Source organism: Podarcis tiliguerta (genome assembly GCF_965153285.1).
Source record: "Podarcis tiliguerta genome assembly, chromosome: 17".
NCBI lineage: Eukaryota > Metazoa > Chordata > Lepidosauria > Squamata > Lacertidae > Podarcis > Podarcis tiliguerta.
In genome coordinates, this window is record NC_139550.1 from 36,875,162 (window position 1) to 36,902,030 (window position 26,869).

General features: G+C 48.1%; 1 protein-coding gene across 4 annotated transcripts; it reads right to left on the minus strand.

The window, feature by feature from the left end:
- Nucleotides 1-88: 88 nt before the first annotated feature.
- SRPK3 (SRSF protein kinase 3) lies at nt 89-25,624 on the minus strand. 4 transcript variants are annotated; one of them, XM_083419982.1, is made up of 17 exons: nt 25,478-25,588; nt 25,139-25,226; nt 21,802-21,938; nt 21,141-21,249; nt 19,835-19,922; nt 17,492-17,579; nt 16,040-16,146; nt 15,095-15,260; nt 13,601-13,626; nt 11,674-11,745; nt 9,816-9,969; nt 8,798-9,076; nt 7,979-8,076; nt 7,138-7,245; nt 4,379-4,448; nt 4,097-4,189; nt 89-2,328 (listed from the first exon to the last, which is right to left on the minus strand). In XM_083419982.1, the coding sequence occupies exons 1-17, from the start codon at nt 25,518-25,520 to the stop codon at nt 2,144-2,146; spliced, it is 1,911 nt and encodes a 636-aa protein (XP_083276108.1). In that variant the 5' UTR covers nt 25,521-25,588; the 3' UTR covers nt 89-2,143. The 4 variants fall into 4 exon arrangements, with proteins under 4 accessions (XP_083276108.1, XP_083276110.1, XP_083276109.1 ...); XM_083419984.1 differs by lacking the exon at nt 11,674-11,745 and having other exon boundaries at nt 25,478-25,624; XM_083419983.1 differs by lacking the exons at nt 25,139-25,226; nt 25,478-25,588 and adding an exon at nt 22,339-22,656.
- Nucleotides 25,625-26,869: the final 1,245 nt, after the last annotated feature.

Here is a 26,869-nt window from a genome sequence, read left to right on the forward strand (position 1 = left end):
GAGAACCTGATCCTCAAGAGGGTCTCGTCCAGTGCGGTCTTCCTAAATCCAACTTTGTCCTTAGAAAGGAGGAGGAGGAGGCAGAGGCTATTGCAAACATTTTAATGAAAAGTCTTGAACTCAAATCCCTGGAACAGTAGAAGGGCCTTCAAAACACGCACACACAAACACACACACACTCCCCAACATGGGCAACACCCTAATGCAAGGGCAGGGTTTCTTGTTCCAGAGACTGCAGTGCAAGGCAACAGTATTGCTGCCCTCTCCCTATGCCCAGTTCTCTTGCACCACAACTTTGGTTTAAAGACACCAGTCTTGGGCAGCACTGTGACCAGTTGTCTGCCATACCTAGGAGGCTTCCCCAACACCACCTCCCTGTTTATAGTATGAGGCTGCAGTATGCAAGAGCCAACCACAACTCTGGGTTCCAGCGCTATAGCCATGGGACAGGCATCAGAACTTGGGACTTTGGGTTTAAGCCGAGCTCCACACCTCTTTTTCCTCCTCCTGTTCTGTGTCTTTCCTCTGGTTGTGGTTCCTCCTTTTCTGAACCCAAAATGTTTTGGGGAAAATGCTACTGGGGCACTCCCACACCATTCAATCTTTCATCACGAACAGTAGATAAGCTTCTTCCTAAAGGCACAAAAGTAGCTTGGAACAATGTCAAGCTTTTTGGAGCAGCTACACTCTGCCTTATAATAATGAAAACTGACCACAGGTAGCAAAAGTGTCCAGGAACGTTGGGGGGGGGGGAGGGGAGAGAGCAGGAGCTGTTGTAGCAGTTTGAGAGAGCAACAATGCCAGCCATTCCAAAATACACATTGTGGGGAGTAGTTGGTGGGTAAAGACACACACACACACCCCTAGCTTGCTTTCTCCCACCAGCTAGGGTAGTGGGTGCAATTCAGTATGATTCCCATTCACCTCAAACTGGAGTGAAAAAGGAAACTGAGGCAAAATAGGACTAAAAGACAATTAGAAATGGGGGAGAAGAGACTTCACAACATACAAAAAAATCCCAGCTATTGAAAGCTGCCCTTAGAGACCTTCCCTTTGCAAAAATCTTTCCTTAGCAATGACAAGGGTTAGAAACTTGTTTGTTTAAAAAACTTCTGAGATTCTTAGAATACCAAATTTGTGAGCAACTCCTGGCTAAAGTAAAGCATGTTAAGGGCCATGACCCATGCCTAGGCAGCAGGGGAAAGGACTCACAAAGGACTTGGGGTAGAGGAGGGGCCCATTTATTCAACTCTTAACCACAAAGTTGCTGGCAGAAACCTGCCTGCAAATGCCTGTGAAGTGCAGAGACATCAGGTGCTGACAGCCAAGCCAGAAAAATGAATTCTTTCACCTCCACGGCCTATACATTTCTACTGCTTCCTGCATCAGCTACCTTCTCTCATTCCCTCCAAACAGTGCCACGGCTGGACCTCCAGGCCACGGTCATGTCACTTTGCACACATTCACTGTCACTTTTCCTGCAATTCATTGGCATGGAAATTTGGACAGGGTAGGGGCACCAGCCAGGACCTGCCGCGTCTCTCTGCCACCACACAAAGAGCTGCCCTTCCCAGCTTTCTTGCTAGAACATCCAGGCACTTCTTCCTTTTCATCATTCACACTCTGCTGACATACTGAGCCTCTCTCAAACCCACACATGCTGGGAGCTTCACAGCTACTCTCTTTGCCCACCAGTTAGAAACGATGGGGAGCAGAGGGCAGGGGGAGAAACTGGCAAGGAAGTACCACAATGAATTCTTAAAAGTCAAACCGCATCAGTCAAGGTTACATGGAGATGGTGGCCATGGAGACCTCCCAAGAAGGCAACTTCTAGGAAAAGAGTCAGCAAGGGATTGTGGGAATCTTCTGGCTGTGCTTCAGAAATGACCACAGAGTGAACCTGGCTCCTGAGTTCCAGTCCTGCTTTACAGTTCCCCCTTCCCCACTGTGATCAGCCAGAGAGAAAAGCCTCTTGCCGCCAGTCCTGCAATGCAGTCCACTTAGGGGGAGGAGCTGGGGGAGACAGCCTTCCCCCCTGCCCGTCAACGCCAGTGATGGGACCAGGTCCGAGCCAGGGAAATCTTGTGCAGGCGAGAAGACTGCTTCCTTCAAGCAACCAGTCCGTCTGGACTTCTGCCTGGCCTTAAGAGTTGAGCCACGGATGCTCCAGGCACTGGGAGGCTGTAGTGCGCTCTTCTGGGATGTACTCCATCATGGGCAAGAGGAAGTCCGTGAACTGGGCTGCTTGCTCCAGGGGCCACTCATATTTCTCCACCAGGACCTCGTAGAGGCCCCAGTGCTTGAGATTCTTAATGTGGCGCAGTTCCCCTGGGGAAGGAAGGAAGACAAAAAGGGCAAGGTTGGTGGAGAGGCACTATCTAGGGCTGTGTGTACTTTGCGCTGGAGGAAAGTAAAATGAAGTGAAAATTCTGCACCAAGGAAAACCAAACTCGTGCCTGGTTTATCTCTTATTTTGTGAAATTAATTCTGGGCCCGGCTAGTCATGGGGATAGACAAAGAGTTATTGAACAGTGGGCATCATATTCAACAGGCGTTGCTCACACACTCTAAAGCTGTGTTGTCACAGTACAAAGGCCAGAAATTTTCACCTCAGGAAGTGGAACATGATGCCCAAAGCCACATTCAGCTTCAATGCTCCTGAGATCGCAGCGTACAATCCCAGTCCTGGTCAGCCACCTGTTCCAAAGTCAGGCAGACTACATGGAAAACATACACCTGTTCGGAAAAGAACATGCAATGTGGCCCTGGGACCATCCTGCATAAGCCCCAATCATCCCATTTTACCTCTTCATATATTGTCATAGAGGTGCTTGGTGTGGGGAAGATTGCCCAGAGTGGTGGCAGTTATGCTATTAATCCCACCCTGCTGCCACACACCCACAGCACACCCACGCTGCATCTCTTGGGGGGAGGCCCAGCCTCCCAGAAGTGAAAGCATTAATATGATCAAAACAGCCATTTATTATGCAATAAACAGAGTGTGCAATAAACTTCTAGATCCTGTATCCTTTGTGGGCCTTCATGCTGTTTCTCTCTGTGGAGCAGGAAAGGTATGTAATTAGTAGAAGCTGGCTAAACTTGTAGGAGCTTCCTCCGATGTAGTGCTCATTCATTTTCCCACAGCAGCTTAAAAAGGTGCCCCAAAGCAGGGCATGAAGGTAGCAGCCCTATTGACTCAGCATCTTGTACTCTGAGGCTCCATTTAGCTACCACTGATAGACCTCTCCTCCATCTAAAGGTCGTCAACATCATCAGTGGCCAGATTCATTGAATGAGCAGCAATTGGGCAAAGAGAGAAAAAGAACAGACAGGTGGACACAGCAAAAAAGGCATGCAGAAACAACAACAGTCCCAAATCACTACCCAGATACTCTTAGTACTGATGACAAAGGTTGAGGGACCACAGAGTTCTGCAATGCAGCAAACACTCTTGTACCCTAATGAAAAAGGACAAAAGACTAGCTGTTCATGGCAGTTTGTAGGTGCCCACGTGAAACCTGTGAACCTTGTCTAGCTAAAGAAGACGAGGTGAAGTGGCTGCCAGAGGTGGCAGGTGTGGGTGACAGACAGACTGAAAGTGCAGAGTACATCCCACTGAGAAGTTGGGCAAGCCCAAATGAACAAAAGTTATTCCACATTACTTGGAACGGAGAATGTGGGCTGCACTTAAACGAACAGCCACTTGCGGAAGAGGCTGCTTGTGCATGCAGGTAGCCTGATTCTGGACACCCCAGACAACAAAGGCTGTGACCTTCATGACATTTACCACAGGCAGGGTAGGCAGAACCTATTAATGACCCCCCAGAAATGTTGACACGTTCCCAGCCTTAGGTTTCACCACAAACCTGGTTTTCTCCTGGCCAAAATCTCAGCTGCCTGAACGGCTTCTTTCCTTCCCGTGGTCACGGTCACACAGTTCCTTCAGTTTCCTGTTGTCAACTTCTCTTACACACATGCTCTCCCCACCCCTCACAATTCCTCCTGACAGCCTTTGAGCATGATACGGATGTGTTGTGGAAGCATCCGCTTGGAACAACATCCTCTCAACCCAGAGCGGCTACATTCCCTAACTTACCTCTCCTGTTGAAGTACTCGCGCGAATAGCGCCCGGAAAGAGCAAAGTGCGGAGGGATATCGCCTAGTAACTCAACAATGTGAGCAATATGATCTGAAAAGGAAAACAGGAGGGAACATCAGGGTCTGCGTGTCCCAGTCTCTCCCCCCTCCAGAGTTCCAGCAGGCCTCTTGTGAAATTCTGGCATCAACAATGCCTCCAGATTAGAGCACAGAGAGATTTAAGCCCAGCCAGCTAGGCAGGCCTGATACACAGCATCCTCAACCAGTGAGAGCTCTTTACCTTCATCCCTGGTATAGTCCTCGCCCGAGTGTGGTTCAAAGAGGTAATCGCCAGTAGCCAGCTCAAATGCCTGTCAAAGAAAGAGAATCATTAGGTTATGCAGTTAAGGCAGGGGTGGCCCGTCCCATTTCACCACATGAATGGGCTGCCCTCTGCCAGACCCACACGCAGTGTTCCACAAGCCCTTGCTGCTTGAGTTCGCTACCCCAGAGGGGGGAAGACGAGTGGCAATGCTGTGCACTGGAACACCTCCCTCTCGTCGAAACCTGTTGAGGGTGGTGTTCTGGTGGCGATGGAAGCAGTGGGGCAGGCGGAGTGCTGCCTCCTGCACCTTTGCCACCTAAGGCAGATGCTTCATGGGTGGGCTGGCTCTCAGTTAAGAAATCTCTCCTCTTCCCCATGGCCCGTTGTGACTTTTCAGATCAGCTAAACATCAGGACCTAGGTGGTTCTGCATGCCAGTGCCAACCTCTGGCCAAAGGTGGGAACTACCGTATTTTCCCCATAGGACGCACCGCCCTATAGGACGCACCTTGGGGTTTTTTTTGGGGGGGGGGGGAATAAAGAAAAAAAATTATTTCCCCCCCAGGCACGGGGCTGGCGCGGGGGAAGCCTGAGCTTCCCCCGACCCCAGCCCCCAGAACAGCCTGCTATCCGCAAGCCTAGGGAGCCGCGCTGGTCTCCCCAGGCTTGCGGACAGCTGTGTGAAGCCCGCACGCTCTTCAGCGCACCCAAGGCTTCGGAATGCAGGCAGCTCTGCGCAACCCTCTGGAGCCCGGCGCAACTTCGCGCCGGGCTCCGGAGGGTTGCGCAGGCTTCAGCGAAAGCCTGTATTCGCCCCATAGGACGCACACACATTTCCCCTTCATTTTTGGAGGGGAAAAAGTGCGTCCTATAGGGCGAAAAATACGGTACATGGAAGCCAGTCAGGCCAGCAAGGAAGGCTAAGCCCAAGGCCTGAAATGCTCATGTGGTATTGCCTGACCCTCTCGAGGAGGTTTTTGAGCTGGCATACTCACTGCTCTAAGAAGCAAAGGGAATCATCTGCTGCGCATGCGCATGAGCACACGCACACACACACACCCTGCCATGAAAACTTGGCAGAACCAATGACTGACATCTGAATATTTGTTCTATCATGTATCAAACTCAGGCAGGCAGAACAGAGAAGGAGCCATTCCTAGAGTGTGAGGGTCTTGCAGGGCTGGCTTATTCGTCACACAGAGGCATGTAGAATCCGTGTTATCAGCTTTTACCGCGTGCTGATATTAAGACGTTGGTGCAAAGAAATTGTGGATTATACATATTATATATGTGTATATGTCTGTGTATCCCAAGCAGCTTAAACTTTTTCTTTTCCGGCAATCGCACCAGCTTTGGAGGAAACTTCATTGAAAGCAATTGCATGGGAATGACTTAATTGCATGACAAAAACATCACAAGGAGCCATTTTAAAGAAGCCTCAGTGTGGACGATCTGTGAGACGGGCAAGCCAGACTTTTCCCCAAGCCACGTCCCCCTGCCCACACTCAGTGTGCTATACGACATCAGGTTGGGGGGCCCGATAAAGATGCAGCTGCAAAGGGACAGTCAGGAGGCTTAAAGTGCACTTCCAATTGTTCCAGTGGGGCTTGTATTCAGCGCCTCTTAAATGTAATGCCAAATGGGTTCCTCTCAGGAGCCCCACAGCTGATGGGTGGAGCCGGGTCCCTGCCAAAAGCCACGCTTCCTTTGCCCAGGCAGGCTGATTTCAAAAGAAGCATAAAATGGCAAAGCACAGGAAGGGCAAAGGTCGGAAGCATAAAGTTTCTAAAGAGTGTGTTTGGTTCAAGTACTTGTTTTGTGTTAGGATTTTAAATGTGCGGCTATTAGACTGTAAATAGAGTTGGCAAGAAAGGAAGTATATTTATATCTCATTAACCACCTAACGTTCAGCTCATCCTGGCACACAGCCACACAAGCAAAGCCTGCAAAGGAAGCGTGAGGCATCTTGACAAATAGCAGTCACTACACTGACAAAAGGGAAGGCCTGATTTTTAGAAGGGTAGGAGAGCTGAAAATAATGCCAAAATATTTCACATCTGGCAACCAATACGCCCCTTTTGTTTCAGATAGTACACGGGTAGATGAGTCTAAAAAGCCTGGGACATAATTTTCATGGCCCTCTCGTGGCTATGGTGGCTCAATTTACCATTTATTTAGCGTTAACTCTGGAAGTGTATACTCAATTCTGACAAAACAAAGCCTTGCATAGCCAAACCAGGAGGCTTAGTTTGGTCTGAACCCAGAAAGCCTCAGGGAAGGACCTTGCTGCTTTTCAGCAGAAGAGCTTGAGAGGAGCCTTGCTGGATCACACCAAAGACCCATTGAGTTCGGCATCCTGTCTCCTGCAGCAGCCCTTCAGATACCTCCGAGGAACCCATAAGAAGGGCATGACTGCAACAGCTCCCTCCTGATTTAGCTCCCTGGCCACAAGTATTAATCTGAGGCATGCTGCCTCTGAAGCTGGAAGTTCCATATGAACATTGTGACTGACAGTCAAGTGCCTTTGCGATTCAGTGCATGGTCTGCAAGACCCCACATTGCCCATCTCCAGGTTTGGACTTGCCAGAATAAAAGAATATGCTTAACCAATGGCGAGATGGTGACCACATTTGTGGACCTGTTTTTTAGTTGAAAACCCCAAACGACATCGAGCTCTGCCACCACCACCACCACCAGAATATGGCACAAGAAGCAGAAGGAGCCCCGTGAACCTACCATGCATGCTGTGCTCCAGATATCAGCAGGAGTGCTGTAGATGGCACCAATTAGCACCTCCAGTGCCCGGTATTGGCGAGTCTGAATGTCCTCCGTGAAATGTTTGTGCTGAGGAAATTGAGAGTGTGAGGAACATCCCTGTGACATACCTATGTATGTACGGACATGCTCTCTTGCGCATATGTGCACACATAGAACCCACACCCCATGCTTCCTTCAACAGCTGCCCTGTGGGCCAATCCAGTGTGTGTCTCCCATCATGACAACCATTTCCTAAGCCAGAGCATATATGCGCTGCTCACCAAAAGCAGAGCCCTAGTTGTACCCCACATGTACCTTCCAAAAGGCAGACCACTGCCACCATCGCCACTCCTTACTAAATCCCATGTATTTTTTCCTCCTTGGCAGCTTTCCCCAAGATACCAATCAATTTACTCCCTATATGGAGCCCTCATTTAATTTATTTAAGAACCTTAAAAGATGGACGTGTTGAAATTATAAACACATCAATATGTTTGCTGCCTTCCCACTGAAGCTTGAGATGCTCAGAATCTTTTCAATTGAAGAAAAGAAATGTGTGTGTGGGGGGGGGGGTGCTCTTCTCTTTTAAATTTCCACAGCACAATAATTAAAAATTGAAGCAAAAACTGTGTAGAGTGTAAATGCAGAAATACACATTACGTGGGAAATACAGGATGCCCATAGCTTCAAGTCCCCGAACAGCCCACATGCTCCCAGTCTCTTCTGTGCAGGCACCACATTCCACTCCCCATGCGACAGACAGCCCCACCAGATCAGCTCCCTTCAGGAGGTGTGAGCAACATGCACTCTAATAACTCACCACCCAGCAGGCATTTCCCAGATCTGCTATCTTCACTCTGATTTTGTCTGCATTTTGAGGTTCCAAGGGGTTCACCAGGAATTCAGAGGTACCAAAAGCTGCAGAGGCAGACCAGGGCAGGGAATCAGGTGAAAAACAAACAAAACAGTCCTTCAAAGGCCAATTTTATGGGGCATCCCCAGATGCTGAAGGGGTAGTAAGCAATTGGTTTAGCCTAACAGTTGTGCTATTCAAATTTAACCACTCGACTGGCCAGCTAAACCAGGTGAGGGTAGTCGATCGGTCTCCAACCCCTGGTGAGTTAGGAACTTCCCCTGCATGCAAAGCCAGGCTCCGGCAGATTGAGCGGACGAGACCAAGAGTGGGTCCAGCAGTCAATAAGGCAGTTTCTGCACGTGCTGAAGAGGGAAGTGAGCGGCAGATGGGGCTCGTCAACATAAGAAGGTAGCCTATCTAGAAGGAAACTCTGATCCTAAACTTTCACCGGCTTGCAGGATATTTTCAGGAGAAGAAAAAGCTAAGGAGTACACCCTACACAAATACACCTCCTTCCAGCAACTCCTGCAGCCAGAATGACCTGAGCTCAGAAGGAGGATACGCAACAGTGACTAATACAGAAACACAGCAGATTCTCCTTAAAATTAATTTTTTGGAGTGGTAAGACTGAAGGATGCCTCCAATTTTAATTAAGAAGAATGGTTTGCCTCTGCTATCACAACTTGAGAGAAAGCTGGCCAAAGGGAGAGACAGCTTTTGGGCGTTTGGGCCTACATGGCTCCTTTGTCATCTTGCCCCTGTAAACTCATGAGAGATACTCACTGCTGGGGGAGAGAAGCCCTCCACGCTCCCGCTGGTTAGAGACACCTGACATGGCTGAGCCAGAGAAGAGGGACCCTGAGAAGCCGGAGGTTGCTGAGTCAGGGCTGAAATGGCGGCTGGCTGTGCCAGGTGGAGAGTGCCCGTTGCAGCTGTCATAGGCATTGTGTGTGTAGAAACCAGAAGACGATGTCAGACTCTGGGGGCTGCAAGCGAGAGAGCCCCCTGAGGGCTCTGTCCCCCCAGCTGTGGAGACCATGATGGGGGCTCCGCCAGGCAGGTCTACAGAAGAAGAAAGAAGAGGGTCAGGGTTTCGTGGTATCATAAGAAAGTGTGCTGCGAACAGCACTGATTGAAAAGGAGAAAGAGAGTTGCATTATATGTTTCTGAAGGGAGAGACATGGGTGAAAGGGCACCAAAAAGGTAAGAATCAGAAGGTGACTACATCCCATTTCAAGAGTCAGGATGTAAAATGTTCAAAAATAAACCTATTTACTGCAAGGCAACTGGGTCCACTTTGCTGCTTCTTACTAGCATTGGGGAGAAACAAACCATCACCCCTGGGCTTAACATTACATTTCAACCAGGGTCTGAGTTGTCATTTGTTTTGCTCCAAACAAACCACCATGATAAACCAATCTTTGTTCCTAGCTTACTAGTCATGGGTTGCTTAGAGTAAGATCCCTGGTTCAGACAGAACGCTAAGCCAGGGGCCTTCATTTCCTCCGTGCCTAGACAGGTACATTCACAATAAAACGTTAACTATAGTTTATTCTGATGGCACGTGAAATGGACCCATGTAAATGCCAGGAACAAACAACAGGCAATGTAAATGCTAGCGTACAAGTGTAGGGGAGGCAGTGAAGGAGCACAAGCTCAAATATTTTAAGCTGCACAAAAGGCTGTGAGAGTAAGTATGCAAAGATTGGGGGGGGGGGGGGTTGTCAAGCCTCCAGACCTGACCACACAAGAGAACCAGCTGCACCCAACAGCAGCGCTGACTTCCCTCTCCCAACCTCACCTGGATCTGCTGTGGGCTCGCTGGCATCTCCTGCTGCCAGGGTCGCCAGTTCCTCCAGCTGCTGAAGGTCCCGGAGCCGTTCTGCCAGGAGCTGACTTTGTCGTTTCTGCTTCCTCTTCAGTTTCTTCCGCTTGTTCTTCGAAAGCTTCCCATTCTGGGAGATGAGATGACCCCATGTCACAGCCCTGTTACTTACAATTCCAGGGCTGCATGGGAAAGTGAGCGGGGGTTGGGGGGGAGCATGCAAAGGAGCCCCATGGCAGGCCCTGAGGTTTGGGGTAGAGAAGGGGAGAAGGAGAAGGAGCAAACCAAGGGAATCACCAGGAAGCAACTCAAAGTGTCAGTGGGCAGTGCCAGAACCCCAAAACAGCGGGGAGCAATTTCACAGCAAAACACACAGCTTGCAAGAGAGTTGTTGTGTGCAAACAAATGGGGGCGGGCAAAGGATGAATGAGGAGAAAGATGTAGCAAGAAGAAGAAAAAAGGCATTACAGATCTGTAAGAGCAGATGCAAGAGCAAGTGAGGCCTAGTTGTCAGCCTGTTTCTGGTTACAAATGGGGATTCTCCTAACTGAAATGCTACCCCAAACAAAATAATTTCTGCCACACAAAAACTAGCATATTGAGGAAGAAGGCAAGATGGACAAGGCCCTTCCCCAAAAAATCATTAAGTTTTCTATGTGCAGTTATTTATTTATGCAGGAACATTTTACTCAAGTGAGCACCCACCTCAGGGGTACGGCTCAAACAGCTCACTGAACACTAGTCCTACAAGGAAACAAGGACTTGTGTAAAGGCACAAGCCAAATGTACGGGAAGGGTCAAAATGAGGAGGGGCTGAGGCCTGCAAGGGCTGGGCCTATAAAGAAGCTGGGCCAGACCAACTGCAGAAGAGGGTGGTCCCTCACTGATAATATATTTAGGGGTGTCAAGAAGATTGTGCACAATTCAAATATTGGGGCCCAACATCTGCTGTGATCCTGCAAAGCATCGGGGGGTGGGTGTGTGTGTGATATTCTGGGTGGCTTGCAGGCATTGTAGCTCTTAAATCCCAACACACCCCCACAATCAATTATAGTGTTGGGAGGGACCCTGAGGGTCATCTAGTCCAACCCCCTGCACTGCAGGAATCTCAACTAAAGCACCCATAACAGATGGCCACCCAGCCTCTAAAAACCTTAACTTTACTTGGGTATTTGCAACTGGGCTTCCCTAAGGCACCTCACTGCTTCCAGGAGCACCATTAACAGCCCTACCCATTAACAAGCAATTCTCTTTCCTTCTGCGCATGGCTGATTGCAATGTTTATCCCACTGTGATGACTACAGCAGCCAATGACTAATGATCTCTCCATGTGGGAAATCAAAATGGGAGAAATACTGTAATACAGCCGGAAGTGAACAGAAGTGAAGTGAATAGGAACAACAGAAATGAAAGAAAGTCAGCACCACCTATTAATTGCAAATGAGATGCATCTGGGAGGGAAAAGAGGGACTCTGAAGGAATAATAAGGGGAAATAAATAAGGGTGTGTGTTTTTTTAAAATGAACAGTGAGTTTGGAGAGATTAAGGAATGGAACTGCCCGACATTGGATGGAACACATTATCAGTTAAAAAATAAATGGAAGAAAATAAACTACCAGTGGAATGAATCTGTGAGAATAAAGGAGCAGCCTTACTTTGGAAGGAAAGTAATGATCTGGCCGTGCCCATTTTACCATGCAGCCCTCAGAGGGTGGCCATGGGCCACTCTGGACTTCTGCCCCAAAAGGCTTAGCCACCCCTGTAGTAAAATGTCTTGGGTTAGGCCTGGCTGGGTTAAAGCAAAAGCAGGTGCAGGAACAAATAAATGACGTACAGAAACAAGGGTGTGCTCGGTGACAGAAGCATGAGCTCCAGAGGACACACACAAGGCATGAAGGGCGTGCAACTGGGAATGAGAAAACAAAGAAACCATAATGGGTGTGCGAGAGGACACCATCTTGCACTTCCACAAGCAAAAAGGGATGCAAATCTCTCTCTCTCTGTGTGTGTGATGATATATGCAAACTGGTGTTTTTAAGGTGGAAAAATAAAGCAGGCAGATGGGTGGGCAAAATAAACAACTAAATGCTATGGGATGAGCATATGAATTATGACCCTTTGTCTTTCCAGCAAAGCTGAGCAACAACCAATGCCCTATCCAGCACTAACACAACAGAACAGCAGGAATAACAATGGGACAGCAGCAACAGCAAGAACCGAGTCAGGAATTATGCGATTTTAAGGAAAGATATTTATCTACATGCAAACCCATAAACCTGTATTGGCTGATTACCATCACACTCCTTTTAAAAGTGTTTGTTTTGTTCTTGTTTTTATTATGTATTTAATGTTTTATTTTTATGCTGTGAACTCCCCTGAGGTCTTTGGATGAAGAGTGGTATACAAATTTAATAATAAAATGAATAATAATATTCTATCCCCTTCACATGTGCACCTAGAAGTCACGTTACAACATACTGGCATCATGGCACTTGGGATATGGACTCTTCTGTACAGAAAATGCAAGGAGGGAACAAGTCAAAATACACAAGGCATTAACCAAAGAACTTCTATCTTGTAGCAGCTTTGTGTCTGGTAAGAAAGCAAGTGGTCAGGCTGGTTGCATTTTCTCTTGGCTGGCTTCTGGTGGACTATCAAAAAAGAACTGGCTTGCTTGATTTCTCTAAGGCTAGCTGTAAGATGTGGTTTCCCTGGTCCAAAACTCTCTCCTTTTTTGTGTTCACACTTGCATGTCTTCTTGTCCCCCTTACTGGCACAGGCAGAATCGAGAGTGCATTGTCCCTGCTTGGGATTTGCTACATAAAGGCCAAAGAGAAAAACCCAAAGAAGTGTGACAGGCAGCGCAGGTAAGCAAAGAGTGTCCACAGAAGAGAGTGCAGAGTCTTTGGAAATCACCAGATGGCTTTACAAGTTGAAGTGCAATCTTGGAAAAGTGGGCAAGAGCCAGTCCCAACATGGGGGACATTTCAGAAATGAGGGAATCAAATCTGGTACACTTTTCTGGGATAATCTGTCTATCTATCAAATGTGTGTGCTACATGAAAATGAAAAATGAATTTGCAATGCTGTCTCTGCCTTATTTGTGTACGTTGTTTCCCACGAACACTTTTGCCCTTCTTTGAAGTGACACAACTGGAACCAGGCAGGCACAATGACTGGAACACAGGGAACTGCCTTAGAGCAGGTCGGACTATTTTGTCCTTCTAGCTCAGCATCAGCTTTTCCGCTTGGCAGCAGCTCCCTGGACCTTTTCCATCATCTGCTAAACATTCCATCTAATGGGAGATGCCAGGGACTGACTTCTGCATAGCATGTGCTTTTCTGCTGAGCTGTGAGCCCTCACAAAGAGAGGCTTAGGCCAATGCACAGGTGCATTTTCACACTGCAGGGCAGCGAGCGCCACAGTTAAATTAACTGTGTGCCACACAGAACAAAGTACAACCCACACAAGGCTGTGAAGCTCTCGCCTCTCTCTGCACTTGGTTTTTGTATCCAGTAAAGGCTGCAGACATCTTTGGCACATGAAAAATTGTCTGTGGCTGGGACTTGTTAAGCCTGGACTGTCAGTAAATACAGGTGTGACTATGAGAACCTTGTATGTGAATTGCAAAACAGGGGGCAGGGGGAGGCCCATCCATCCACACAAGGCCACAGAATACAGCAACAATAATCATTACCAATTCTAAACTTAGTTTTTCCACCACCTTTGAAAGGGGTAGTGGCACCAAGAGGAGACTTACCAGGCTCTCCTGGGGTGCAGAGCTGACTGAGGGAAGAGGTGCACAGATGGAGTGAGGAGAGAAAAGAGGGAGAGAAAGAGACAGAAATGATTCCCAGAATCCAATAGCCAGGAAGTCTAAGGCAAACAAACAACAATCAGTAATGCTGTGAAGATAAATATAGGGGAGAGGATGTGGGAGGCAGCCAAGCTCCCTAGTGAAGATGAACTGACATTCTAGGTCATGGCTGGTAGTCCATGGCCCACAGAGTGACGTTGTGATTCTTGCTCTTTCCTTTCCTCCCATCAATCATCCTACAAGTCTACCCTGCTTGGCCTTGAATGTGCAGTCACCACTTCTGGAGATCCTTAGCACAATCTCGAGTTCCTGTGCAGATACTCATTAGCGCTGCTCTCTAAACCTCCACCCCTAACCATTAGCCGTGCCGACCGCGGTTGATGGGAGCTGGTGTCCAACATTATCTGGAGGGTCACAGGTTCCTTATCCATGGACTGGAGTGACACACAGCCGTGGCCTTCTGTGACAAGTAGGGAGACTGGGGACAGCTGCTCTACTCAATTATGTGCGTGCACACACACACTCTTCCTGCACTATGTTTAAGGCTGCTGTCTGGAGATCAGCAACTGCACCAGCCGGGTCCTCCATCTGCTGAGTCAGAGAGGCAAGAGTCTGGGTGGGAAAAGTGATGGCAAGAGCGGTGCAACTTTCTGACAATTCAGTTGCAAAGGGAGAGTGCAGGTTATATCCAACTCAGTTATATTAACAGAGCTATGCTTCAGTTAGGTCCATTATTTTCAGTGGATCTACTCTTGAGTAGGATTAACATTGGAAGCAACTCTGTGGGTATGCCTGCAATCTCCGTATTAAAGTAGTAAATAAACAGTAAATAGTTGCCAACTAGGGGCCTAGCCTTTCATGAACCATTGTAGCTTCAATTTTTCTACACATCTTCCCAGTTGACTCTCCTCTATCCCACTCCACAATTCAGTCAAAGTTTTTCCTGTTTTATGCTTTGCCAATGATTCCCTGCACAATTTGATTTATTTAGCATCGCTATACTTGTATTATTGTCTCTCTCCCTACTCCTCTGATTCCTGCAATCAAACTTCACCCATATGTCTTGTAGGGTTGGGCAGTACTTGGTTGTCAACACTGCGATATATCACCAGCTAAACATCGCAATAGACCGACAATAATCATGATGTCTGTAATAAGGGTGGAACTATGTAGAGGTGTCTTGGGTATTCAAAATTTAGTCACAGTTCAGTAAATGTAAACACAGGCACTACTACACTAAAATTAGTTATTAAGTCAACTGGAAAGAGATGCTTCCTTGACTTCTTGCTTAAGTCTCCAACTTTTCCACTTGCCAACCCCTGGTCTTGCCTGTCTTAGCGTAGACAGGAGAATGGAGCCGGGGATTATCCTCTTCCTTCTAAATAAGATGTGCCACTATAAAGATTAAAAGAACATGGGGAGGATGTGACTATTTACCTGCGGAGCCAGAGGGGGGCGGGCCCCCAGCTTGCTGCCAGACAGTGGCCTCAGCTGCCAGGCGGCGCACGTAACTCTCATCTACACACAGCAGGATGTTCTCTGGCTTTATGTCTGTGTGGATTATTTTGCACTTCGTGTGGAGGTAGTCGAGGCCCTGCAATACCTGGGAAGGGAGATGCATGATCAAATGGGAGAATTCAAGGGTTTCCGAGTACAGAGGTTGTGGTATCAGGAACTGCAGAGCTTATACTGGGAACCTCAGAGCCTGGAACTTTGTTAACTACCATGGACCGTGTGCATGTGCTCAAGATACAGAACCCTCTTCAAGAGCAGAAGGATGTGTGTGCAATATCAGCCCCTAGATAGGACTAGATTTGGGCATGACTGCCTTAGGCCCCAGCCTCTCTTCAACAAATAGACTCATGCTCCTCTGTTCACCTGAATCCCCTTCCATCAAGATGGATGTTTTTAGTCTAGCCTTCACCACAATGGTCCAGCTCAGTGCTTCCCAAACCGAGGTTTCCAGCTGTTTGTGGACTACAACTCCCATCATCCCTAACTAGCAGAACCAGCTGTCAGGGATGATGGGAATTATAGTTCAAAAACAGCTGGAGACCCAAGTTTGGGGAACACTGGTCTAGCTTTCCATATGTGGAGACTGGAATTTTCTTTTCTTTCATGGAAAGCAATACAACATGCAATATCCCACTGGTGGTTTAAAACTATACTCCAGAAAGAACTCAACCATATGATACCCCCATCCCCAACATACAGACACCTTCATTTCTGCCCAAGTTGTGTGGCTTTTTTGATTCAACCTCCCAGTGATTTTGAATATAATACAAGTAACCTAAATCTGAGCAGCCTAAATAAAGAAGGGTTGAAATGATCCTGATATTACAAACAGATCCCAACTGGATTTAAAATAAATCCACTCTTTACCTGGCGTAGGATGCTCTTGACGCAGGGTATAGGAAGTCCCTGGTAGTTGGACTTGATGATCCATTTCAATAGTTGGTGTCCTAAAACCTCAAGGACCATGCAGACATCTGGGCAGAGGTCGAGTCAAGGAGACACAGTAAGCTAAAATGATTTCCCTAGGTCTGAGCGATGTATCAGAACACTATGACCACCCTCATTTTCCCCATATTACTAATGTGGTGTTTTTAATGTCTTAAAATCAGATATGGAAGAGAAACTGTGCCAGTGTTCAGTGAGGAGGAGAACACTGAATACAGATGTTTTGAGACATTCACCTATTGACAACTGGCCACTGTGTGAAAACCATGCAACTTTCCACATGACCACAAAACTGGGATTCCTTTCCGGAACATCTCATTCAATAGCAGGAGTAGCATTATCTGCAGGGAATGACTGCATGCTTTCTGCTTTGTGTCTAATTAAATAAGGTAGATGTTGTGGACTGAAACTCCCACCATCCTTGACAACTGACCATGCCAGCTGAGATTTGTGGGAGAACACAGCCAGATCACAGAAACAGAACTATTCATTAAACGTGGCAGGGAATTGTGGAGGACAGGTAGCCTTGCTGGCTTTTCCCATGTCCTCACCTACTTACCATTTATTTTTTAAGAGGCTACATGAGAACTCCTACGAAAAATGGAATAGCAATGAGCACAGTCACCAATTTTTATTTTTAAGCTACCAAAAAGTCAGTGAGTGAGTGTGTGTGTGTGTGTGTGTGTGTGTGTGTGTGTCTGCACACTGGAGAAGGTTCTGGTCATCATCAGAAGTGTCACAACTACTAGCCAATATATTCCTTCGACGCTGCACAGCTACAGTAAATGCGACATTTCAAACACCCATCATGGGAGGAAGAAAAACATATTCCCAGCAAAAATAAATTGCAATTCATCTCAGGCCAATGTATGATTCTTTTCCGACAGTGACATGACCTGGGGGGTGCAGCCTAACAACAGTTGTGCCTCTGTTCAACAATAAAACAATCATCTGAAGCAGACTGCAACTGTTTATGTCCATCCTCATAGGCCTGATCCAAACAGAAAGTTCATTGCTTGCTTCAACTGTCTCTGGACTGTATCATGTCATATAGCAGGAGGCAGAATGCAGGACTGAACGCTCCCCTGCAGAAAAAACATTCCTGAGCATACAAAACCAGGTTGCAAGGTCAACTTTCTGCTGAATATGCTAACTTTTTATCTGTGTGAAGAATTTGGTACTGCTCTTTGAATGTTTCCCCAACAAAACAACCACACCATTCTGGTCTAAGAAGTAGCAGAGAAAGCTTTGTCTTGACCAAGATGTTCACCCAAGAGATACCTTCAGAAACCATACTTTTGGAAGTCAATAGTGGCTCCTAACAATCTGAACAGGAGCACCTATGGTTTTCTGGGCCTGCTTGTGGAAGGATACGGACACCATTGATCCCTGAGATCTTGAAGTCATCAATCAATTGGACAATGTTCTCACGCTTGGGGTCACAGGGATCAGAGTCTCGCACCTGGAGAGTAAAAAAAGGGGGGGGGGGAATGACACATCCTAGATCAGAGTCATCAACAGAAGCCCTTGGGTCAAAACGGCCCACCCTCCCCAGTTGCCAACCTGGAGATTTAAAAATGTAGAGATGTCGCATCTGTGGTAAATAACTTGTTAGCAGGACACTCTAGCAGGTGGGTCCTTCCAAGAAACCTTGATACTGACCAGGCTTCTGATCCAACCAGATCCTCCTAATTGAAATCCCACCACCCACCTTGAAGGAAGATGTGTGGGGCCTATGTGGCTGGAGGTGAAGTATGGCATGCTTAAATACTCCCTAGAAATAAAAAAGGCCCCGTGTGAAGAATGGGTAGGTTACAATAGAATCTCTGCTGGTACTCAAAGCGTAGCAAGCTTTTATTAATGTGAGGAAGTCCAATCCCTCATTGCACTATGAAGTTGTACAATCCCAATCATACTTAAAAAAAAATAATTCTCAGGGTTTACAGTGGTACCTCGGGTTAAGTACTTAATTCGTTCCGGAGGTCCGTACTTAACCTGAAACTGTTCTTAACCTGAATCACCACTTTAGCTAATGGGGCCTCCTGCTGCTGCCATGCCGCCGGAACACGATTTTTGTTCTCATGCTGAAGCAAAGTTCTTAACTTAAAGCACTATTTCTGGGTTAGTGGAGTCTGTAACCTGAAGCGTATGTAACCTGACGAGGTACCACTGTATATCCCACCTGATCCACTCAAAGAGATTTACAATCTAAATAAAAACATTATAGAAAAGGGGGGGGGGGGAATAAGTAAAACCACAAAGCAGTCCAAAAAGGACTTTAAAAACCCTAAAGGCAGAACCAGCATAAAGAGTGATAAGTCTCCAAAAGCTCCCTGGAATAAAACTGCCTTTGTTTGCCTATCCACAAGTGAGCAATGATAGAGCCAGGCAAACCATTCTTGGGAGGCTGTTTTAAATCATAGATGTCACAGCTGAAAAAAACCCCAACTTGGGTACACTTCCACTGTATTTCTGATGTCAGGGGCCATGGGTATAGCCAGGATTTTTGTTAGGGGGGCCAGGACTTTTTTTAGGGGGGCAGAAATGACACGATTGGTCAGTTAATTAAATATTTCTATTCATTACTTGATCGGGGGCGGGGGGAGCTGTCCCCCTTGGCTATGCCCATGGCAAGGGCTCCCCTATAGCTGGGCATCAGAAGTTGAACCAAATTGTCAAATCCATTATTATTTCCAAACAATATTCCACAAAGAAACAGTGTTTAGAATAGGGAAATAGTGTCTTTGTGTGGGATGGGGAAGAAGGAATGTTTATTGGGAATCTACTTCAAATGTCAGAGTAGCAAACCAAACTCTCTGCTCCGGGTAGCTGAGAGTCGGCTCTCCTGTAGACTCGTGCTTTTCACGTTGCTCTAAGGCAGCCTTTCTTAACAGTGTTAGAAACTGAGATATGAAGGCTAGGTGCTAAATGGCACCTTAAACCTAAGTTATGGACGCAACAACGAAATGTCTAGGCACGCTTTTTTTAGAACAAGAACACAAAGATGAAAATGAATGAACTGCAACTAAAATATTACGTTCCTTTTTCACATGGTCTAGTCCTTCCCCTGCCCATCCCCCCTAATATTCTTAGGAGGGTCTCTTCTCCAGTCTTCAGAGAGTAGCTGGAAGTTTGGAGGCAGAAAAAGCTCCTCCTTTCCTTCCACTCTGCAGTTTTAATCTGAAATCTTAGGTGCAGTACTGCGCCCAGAGCTCAGAAACTGCTTGTGCTAATGAAATTCCCTGTCGCAAAATATGTCTAAAACAATGGGAGCTTTGAACACTGTTTCCCAATCCGGGATGCCCTCCAGACCTATTGGACTGCAATTCTCATGAGTCCTTACCAGCACCCAGTGTTTGCTGGGGCTGATGGAAGTTGTAGTCCAGGTCATATGGAGAGAAATAGATTAGATTGGCTAAGGGAACAGAAGACACTGTGTCTGACAGCAAAGGGTGGGATCTAGATAGTAAACAGAGCAAATGGATCCAGGGTAGGGGTGCTTCATCTACTCAAAGCCTAGGCTGTCCAAGGGATCAGATAAAATAATAAAGAGTGCCATACACATGAGCACCGGTAGTTTATGGCTCAGGGCTCCCAAGCAGAAGGGGTTCCAAGTATGCCAAAATCTCACAAACTTCCTCTCCTTTTATTTAATCACTACTCCTTCTACAGGGCCCCCAGAACTGGGGAAAGGGAGGGGCAAGGAGGACAACTCACACATTTCAGCAGCTTTATCTCATCCACGGCTGTCTCTGTATAGTGCACAGCGCTCTTCACCACTTTGAGGGCCACAAAACGCTTCCGCCTTTCGGGGGGAGGGGGGAGACAGAGAAGAAAAGGACTGGTTAGTCCTGGCTCCCCCTTTCCACTTTTTGTTTTAAATTTTGCCCCCCCCCCCACTTTGTAATCTCCACAGGAGCATCAAGACTTCTCAGATAAAACAAGTTAAGGACATAGTAGTGATTACAAAATAATAACAAATTCATAAAAGCAAAGTGGGAATACTTAACGATTTACGCAGTAGGAAACAGCAGTTCCTCTGCTATTAAGACCCTTGACTACCATGCCCACCCTTCTCCTTGTCCCACACACACTCAGGAACCCCCCCTCCCCATCCTCATGGGTCTTCCCAGGATCTGTGAACACAGATTAGGCAATCCCTTTATGCCCATCAATTATTTTTTACTTAACAATCAGCAGCCTGGTAAGAAAGGCTGAGTTTCTGCCCCCACCCCATTGCCTCTTACTGAAGACGTTGGCTACTTTGGAATACCTAATTACAGGTAAAAAGCTGCAATCCTGTGAATAACCTCTGGATTTGCATTTCCAACCTTATCAGTCCTCCTGCTAAGGACCTAGACTGGGTGAAATGGTCACAATGTGTGGTTCCAAAGGCTCAAATGGGCTTTTGTGCAAACTAATAACTACGATGACAACAAGTTTAAATTTAAGCAAGCTTCTAGCCCTCAAGAGCAGCAGAACAATCATGACCATATAAGCCCTCAGCACATTCCTCTCTTTTTCTTCTCCTTGCTAGGAATCTACAGTACAGTCATACCTCGGGCTGAATGTGCTTCAGGTTGAGCGTTTTCAAGTTACGCTCCACGGCGACCCAGAAATAGCAGAGCGCGCTACTTCCGGGTTTCGCCACTTGCGCAGACGCTCAAAATGACGTCACGCGCATGTGTGAAAGTGGCGAATCGCAACCAGCGCATGCGCAGACGTGGGTTGCGTTTGCTTCAGAATGCGAACGGGGCTCCGGAACGGATCCCATTCGCATCCAGAGGTACAACTGTATATGGTATAAAAATCACTTCCTGAGTATTTCCATTTCCCTTAATTCTTCCTCCCTTATTTCTCGCTTCACATAGCCTCCCTTTGTTGCTCCATAATCTGGCCAGTTAGAAAACGCTGCCTTTGATTTTTCCGTTTTTCAGAAAAGTGAAGTCCATCGTACTAGCCTTCACTCCTTAATTCTCTGGTAGGGGACAGAAATGAAGCCTCCCCACCCTGCCGTACTCACTGAATGTCCCAACAAAGCCAGACAGTCGAAAAGTGCCCCCAGCCGAGTTTCCGCACCACATGGTAGCGCCCGTTGAACAGGTCCCCAATCTTTACCGGGTAATACCCACCTAGCAAGGCAACAAGGGGAAGATAGGTTAGTTATACCAGTTGCCAGAGTCACAGAGAACGTCCTGGCCCAGCACAATTGCCACCCTGGACCGTGGTGCACCGAGCGCTGGGGTGGGTTACTTCTGGCCCAACAGCATTTGGAGGACTACAGATCCCATCAGCCTCAGCCAACCTGGCCAAAGGTCAGGGATTGTGGGAACTGTAGTTCAACAGCATTGGAAGGCCCACAGGTTTCTCACCCATGTTCTAGTACTGCATGTGGGCAATTTCTAAAGACATTGAACAGTTTTGTTGTTATTCTTTAGGGGCATAGAAGAGTGCTCTGCTGGACCAGACCAAGGGTCTAGCTCTCTGGGGTGTCTTGCTGGAAACAAGAGCAACTTTAGAAGCTCAACAAGCAGAGGGTATGAAGACAATGCCGTCTTCCTTTGTTTATCTGCTCTCAGCATCTGGTACTACCCACCTCACTTACAATTCCAAACAGAAAGCCCCTAATCTGTCCCAGCTTGGTGGAAGAATAGCCTGCCCCACTCCCCACATTGCCCAAATACCTCGGCAGTAATCTCGGGGGTCCTCTTGTTCCTCATCATCAGATCCCAGCTGCCCTCCTCCGATCACAGCAGGGAAAGGCAAGGGGGGTACTGGAGGGGTGCTCGGAGCGTCATCTGAGCAGGAGGGACTCAGTGGCCTGGAAGAGTTGGCCGGGGGGCGGGGGGGAGAAAGAGAGACTTGTCAGGAGCATCTCAATTCCCAATTATGTCATTTACTTTTTAATTCATGTTTATCCTGCTTCTGTAAGCAGCTGTTTATCCTTTGCCTGCTTCCAACCCGAGAGTCACCTCTGGAGAGGACGAACCACATGGGCATTAATTCTCACCCCCCCCCCCACAGAAAGTTTAAGGAACTGTAACTTTTATTTGCTCATATTCTTAAACCTCCCATCTCCCCCTCTGTCAAAATTCAGAGAGAAACCCCCTCAGGGCAGGGACCTCTCTTTTAGGTTTATATCGTTTTCTAAAACGCCACGCACATCAATGGCACAATAAAATAAAACCACTACCCTCCTTTCACAACAATTTTAGACATACCTACTGCCTCCTAGTCCCTCTTGCATCGTTTCCCCCATCTCCAGAGATACACAGGGAAGCGATTCGTGGCCAAGCATAAAATGAAATTAGCTGGCACCCTTTTCTCTGCTGATCTTCCAGTTCTTGTCAAAGGAAGGTGTGTATTTGGGGGGAGGGCAAGGGGAGAAGACCTGCTCTGTTCCTGAAGCCTTCCCCAGGGAGAAGAAACTCCTCAGAGCACAGCTCCCAGATCTGGGCAGGAGCTGCCGGTTCTGGCGTGAATGCCAGGCTGGAGTGACGGGCCCTGGGATGGAGACAGAAGACTGCCTCAGCAAAGCATGCCGGCAGCTGGGCACCTTATCTGTCCACATGCTCCCCTCCTTAGTAAAAGAGGAATTAATACCTTGTGAGCTCAGAACCCTCCTCCCCGCCAGAGCCCAAATGTGCACAGAGACACCAGAGGCGGGCGGGGGGTTAAAAATAGCCCCATGGCCCCCGGCAGCTGCCGCCCAGGATGGGAATGGAATCTGGGCGAGGGGAGCGGGATGAGACCGGCCAGGGGAAGCGGCCAGCCCTGCATGGCGTGGGCCTAGCTCACCAGGAGGCCCCAGGTCCAGACCAAACCGTGGCAGGTGCTCTCTCTCAAGGCTGGGTGCTCTCCCGTGGAAAAGAAACTAAAAACTCCCTATAAAGGGAGGAGAGTTTTAGCATAGTTTTGCCGCAGCTTGCTAGTTTCCTATGTGGATATTTTTTAAAAATTTATTTAATCATGTAATCCCCATCTGCAATCTAAATCAGCACAGCAAGATGATCTAGGCCTGGGGTCTGCACACTTTTCCAGCAGGGGGCCAGTCCACTGTCCCTCAGACCTTGTGGGGGGCCGGACTACATTTTAGGAGAAAAAATGAATGAATTCCTATGCCCCACAAATAACCCAGAGATGCATTTTAAATAAAAGCACACATTCTACTCATGTAAAAACACGCTGATTCCTGGGCTGGATTTAGAAGGCGATTGGGCCGGATCTGGCCCCCGGAGCCTTAGTTTGCCTACCCATGATCTAGGCTGTGGGTTCAGCATGTTCCCCACAGAACCAAACAACCTATTTTTCCCTCTTTGTGCCATCTGACTCAGATTCAGAGGCAACCTTCTCCAAAGGCACCAAGAAAAAGATACTGTACCCAGTAACCTACAACACCATCTCCAACACCCATGGATAGCCTCATTCCTTTAAGAAGGCATCAGCACCAGCACTACTCCTTTAGCAGTAACACTTTTGGCACTCCCCTTAAAAAGGGAAGACAATAAACTCAATTTCACAGGCACACTTGGTGGGGACACGGGAGAGGGCCTTCTCAGTGGTGGCTGCTCTCAGACTTGGGAATTCCCTCCCTAGAGAAGCTAGACTGGCCCCCTCCTTGTTGTCCTTGCATTGCCAGGTGAAGGCTTTTGGGAACCACTGTGATGTTTTTATTGTAATTATCTACATTTTTAATAAATATGTTTTATAAATTGTTTTACTTTTATTAATGTTTAGTAAGTTTCCCCCATGTTTTTTACCTGTTTCTATTTTATCCGTAAGTCACCTTGCGTCCCGGTTTGGGAAAAAGGCAGGATATACATAAAATAATAGTAATAATAATAATAATTTCGGATGGTGGCAGGAATTACCTTATCTCAGGGGAGCCTTCCCTCTCCTGGTGCCCTCCAGATGTTGTTGGACTCGCAACTCCCATATCAGCCCCAACCAGTGGTAAGAGATGATGGAAGCAGAAGCCCAACGACATATTGAGGGATCTAGACTGGTTCACTTGTTTGAGTCATCTGGACTTACTAGTCTGCCACAAGGCACCCAATCCACGTTCATGAACTGAGGCCTCTTAAAAGCCTAACACACTTATCACGGCACAGCTTTTGTCTAGGCAACAACAACGAGCAAAAACAGAAGCTCCTTACTCCCGGAAGCTCACAATAAAATCGTTGTTGAAGAGGTGAAGGTCCTAAAGTGAGCAAACACAGCCCCTCCTACTCAGGGTTTGCCTTGAAGACTGGGGGTTGAGCCTTCATCGTCATCAGAAAGCTGAATTACTTTCTCCACCAGCTCTCCTGACTGCTTTACATGTCAATGAAGCAATGCAGAAGCGCTCACATGTTTTAAGTTGTAGCAGAAGCTTTATCAACTTTTTCTCCCCTTGCCAGAGAAATGGAAATCATAACCATGATTTGGTCTTCTCAACACCCGAATTACTTGCAGTCAAACTGCCTCCACTTAATTACATTTAAGATTATATATAGCGTCATACCTGTGATGGACATTCACACATGCAAACTATGCAATCTTCCAGAGACAAAGGCGCGTTATGAAACTGACCGATTTCCTGAAATTTCCACCCTCCAAACACTAAAAGTCGCTTACACGTGCACAGATGCCACTGGCGTTCTTGCAGCGGAGAGCCTGCACGGGCTCCCCCGAAAAGCGGGGCGCTCTAGGCATTGATACCCGTGTTGGCCCGTCCACTCAAGCCACGATTCTGAGCATGCACGTGTGAATCTGCCCTGAGAAGCCGCAGCCAGCCCCGCACTCCCCTTGCGGCTTCCCCAGCACCTGTTCCGCAAACCTGTCCCGTCCCCCCCTTCTCAGTCATGCCGGCTTCCTCTAAACGGGGAGGATCCCCCCCCTCCCCAACATCCGAGAGCTGCAGTTTCCAGAAGCAGGACCTCTCGCCCGCATTCCCTCGCACACGCATCCCCGACGGGGCAGGGTCGCTCCTGCCGCCGCCGCCCTCCCCCCGAGGACAGATGCGCTCGGCGCCCCACTCACCCCGTGGGGGTCTCGCTCTCTGCCTGCGGAGCCGGAGGCGCCTTCTCCTTCTTATGCTTCTTCTTTTTGCCGCGGCCGCTCCCCGGGCCTGAGGGATGCGAGCGAGGAGAATCAGCGCTCCGCCTGCAAAAGTTTCCTGGGCGAGCTTGCAAATGGCAGCAGCAGCAGCAGGGACCGACCGTGCAAGAGGAAAGCCCCCCTGCCGCCGCCGCCTCTGCACCTGCCGCCGCCGCCCCCTCTTTTCTCCCCATGCAACTGCCTCCCCCACCCAGGATTTATCTGCAGCCCCCATGCACGCGCCCCCAAGACTTGAAGGGCAGCCGCGCGCCCCCGCTTTACCTTTCTTGCCGCTCATGGCCCCCCCAGCCCCTGTGAGCTCCATCCAGGCTCCGGGATGCCCCTTGCGCCTGCGTGGCCCGCCCCCTTCCCGACCGCACCAGCTGCTTCTGCTCCACCACGTGAGGCTGGCGGGGAGGAGGCTGAGCTGCCTCTGGGCCTGCCCCTCCGCGGGGGGGGGTGGGGAGCTGGGGAGAGAAGGCGGAGAAAGACCAGGCAGGTGGCCGTTTTGTGCTTTTAAAAAGCAAGTTTCCTAAAGCGTCTGAGTGACAAGTGCTAGATACAAACATACATGCATATACTGTATATATATGGGGGAGGGGCGCTAATCAGCTCAGTCTTCTTCATCATCATCTTCATCAGCTACCACCACCCTGACAAGGTGGGTCACTATCTGAATCCCACCCTGCAGATGGGCGGACCTGAAAGTTAGTTGTTCTCAAAAACTGCAGTCCTATGTCTATTGCAGGGGATTGGACTTGATGGCTCTTGTGACTTTCAACAATTCAACGATCCTATGATTCACTGGAGAGCAATTCCTCGTTATGGCTTAAATCATCATCATGCTGCAGCTCAGTGATTTGCATGCAGAAGTTCCCGAGTTTCAACACCTGACCTTTCCATGTAGAACTGGGAATGCTCTCCATTCGAAACCCTGGAGAGTGGCAGCTGCCAGTCAGTGGACAACACTGAGCTAGCTAGAGGTGCCATCTGGCTTGGCGTAAGGCAGGTTCTGATGCTTCGTTTTTATAGTGTTCAGGATAAAGCTTGTGAAGTGCTTTGAAGTCCTAAGAATCACCCTATGAGAAGGTAGGTCAGTTCTGTATTATTATCCCTTACCCTATTTTGCAGATGTGAGGGAAGGAGGCTGAGGGTCAGGGCAGGTCTAGAACTGAACCAGGGGTTCCCATTTAAGGATGCAATCCTAATCCCAACTGAAATGGAAGCAAGACCCATTGAACTCAATTGTGCTTACTTCTGATGAGTATCACACTGTTGTGGTTCATTCTCTCGGCCATTGGACCTGGGTCCGTTAAAAAGTGTAAATCATTTGGGGATGTCCCAAGAAGTTAGTTAAGTAACAGGATTAAAAAGGTAAAGGTAAAGGGGCCCTTGACTATTAGGTCCAGTCGTGACCGACTCTGGGGTTGCAGCGCTCATCTTGCTTTATTGGCCGAGGGAGCCGGTGTACAGCTTCCGGGTCATGTGGCCAGCATGACTAAGCCGCTTCTGGCGAACCAGAACTGCGCACGGAAATGCTGTTTACCTTCCCTCTGGAGTGGTACCTATTTATCTATTTGCACTTTGACGTGCTTTCGAACTGCTAGGTTGGCAGGAGCAGGGACCGAGCAACGGGAGCTCACCCCGTCGCGGGGATTCAAACCGCCCGCTAGG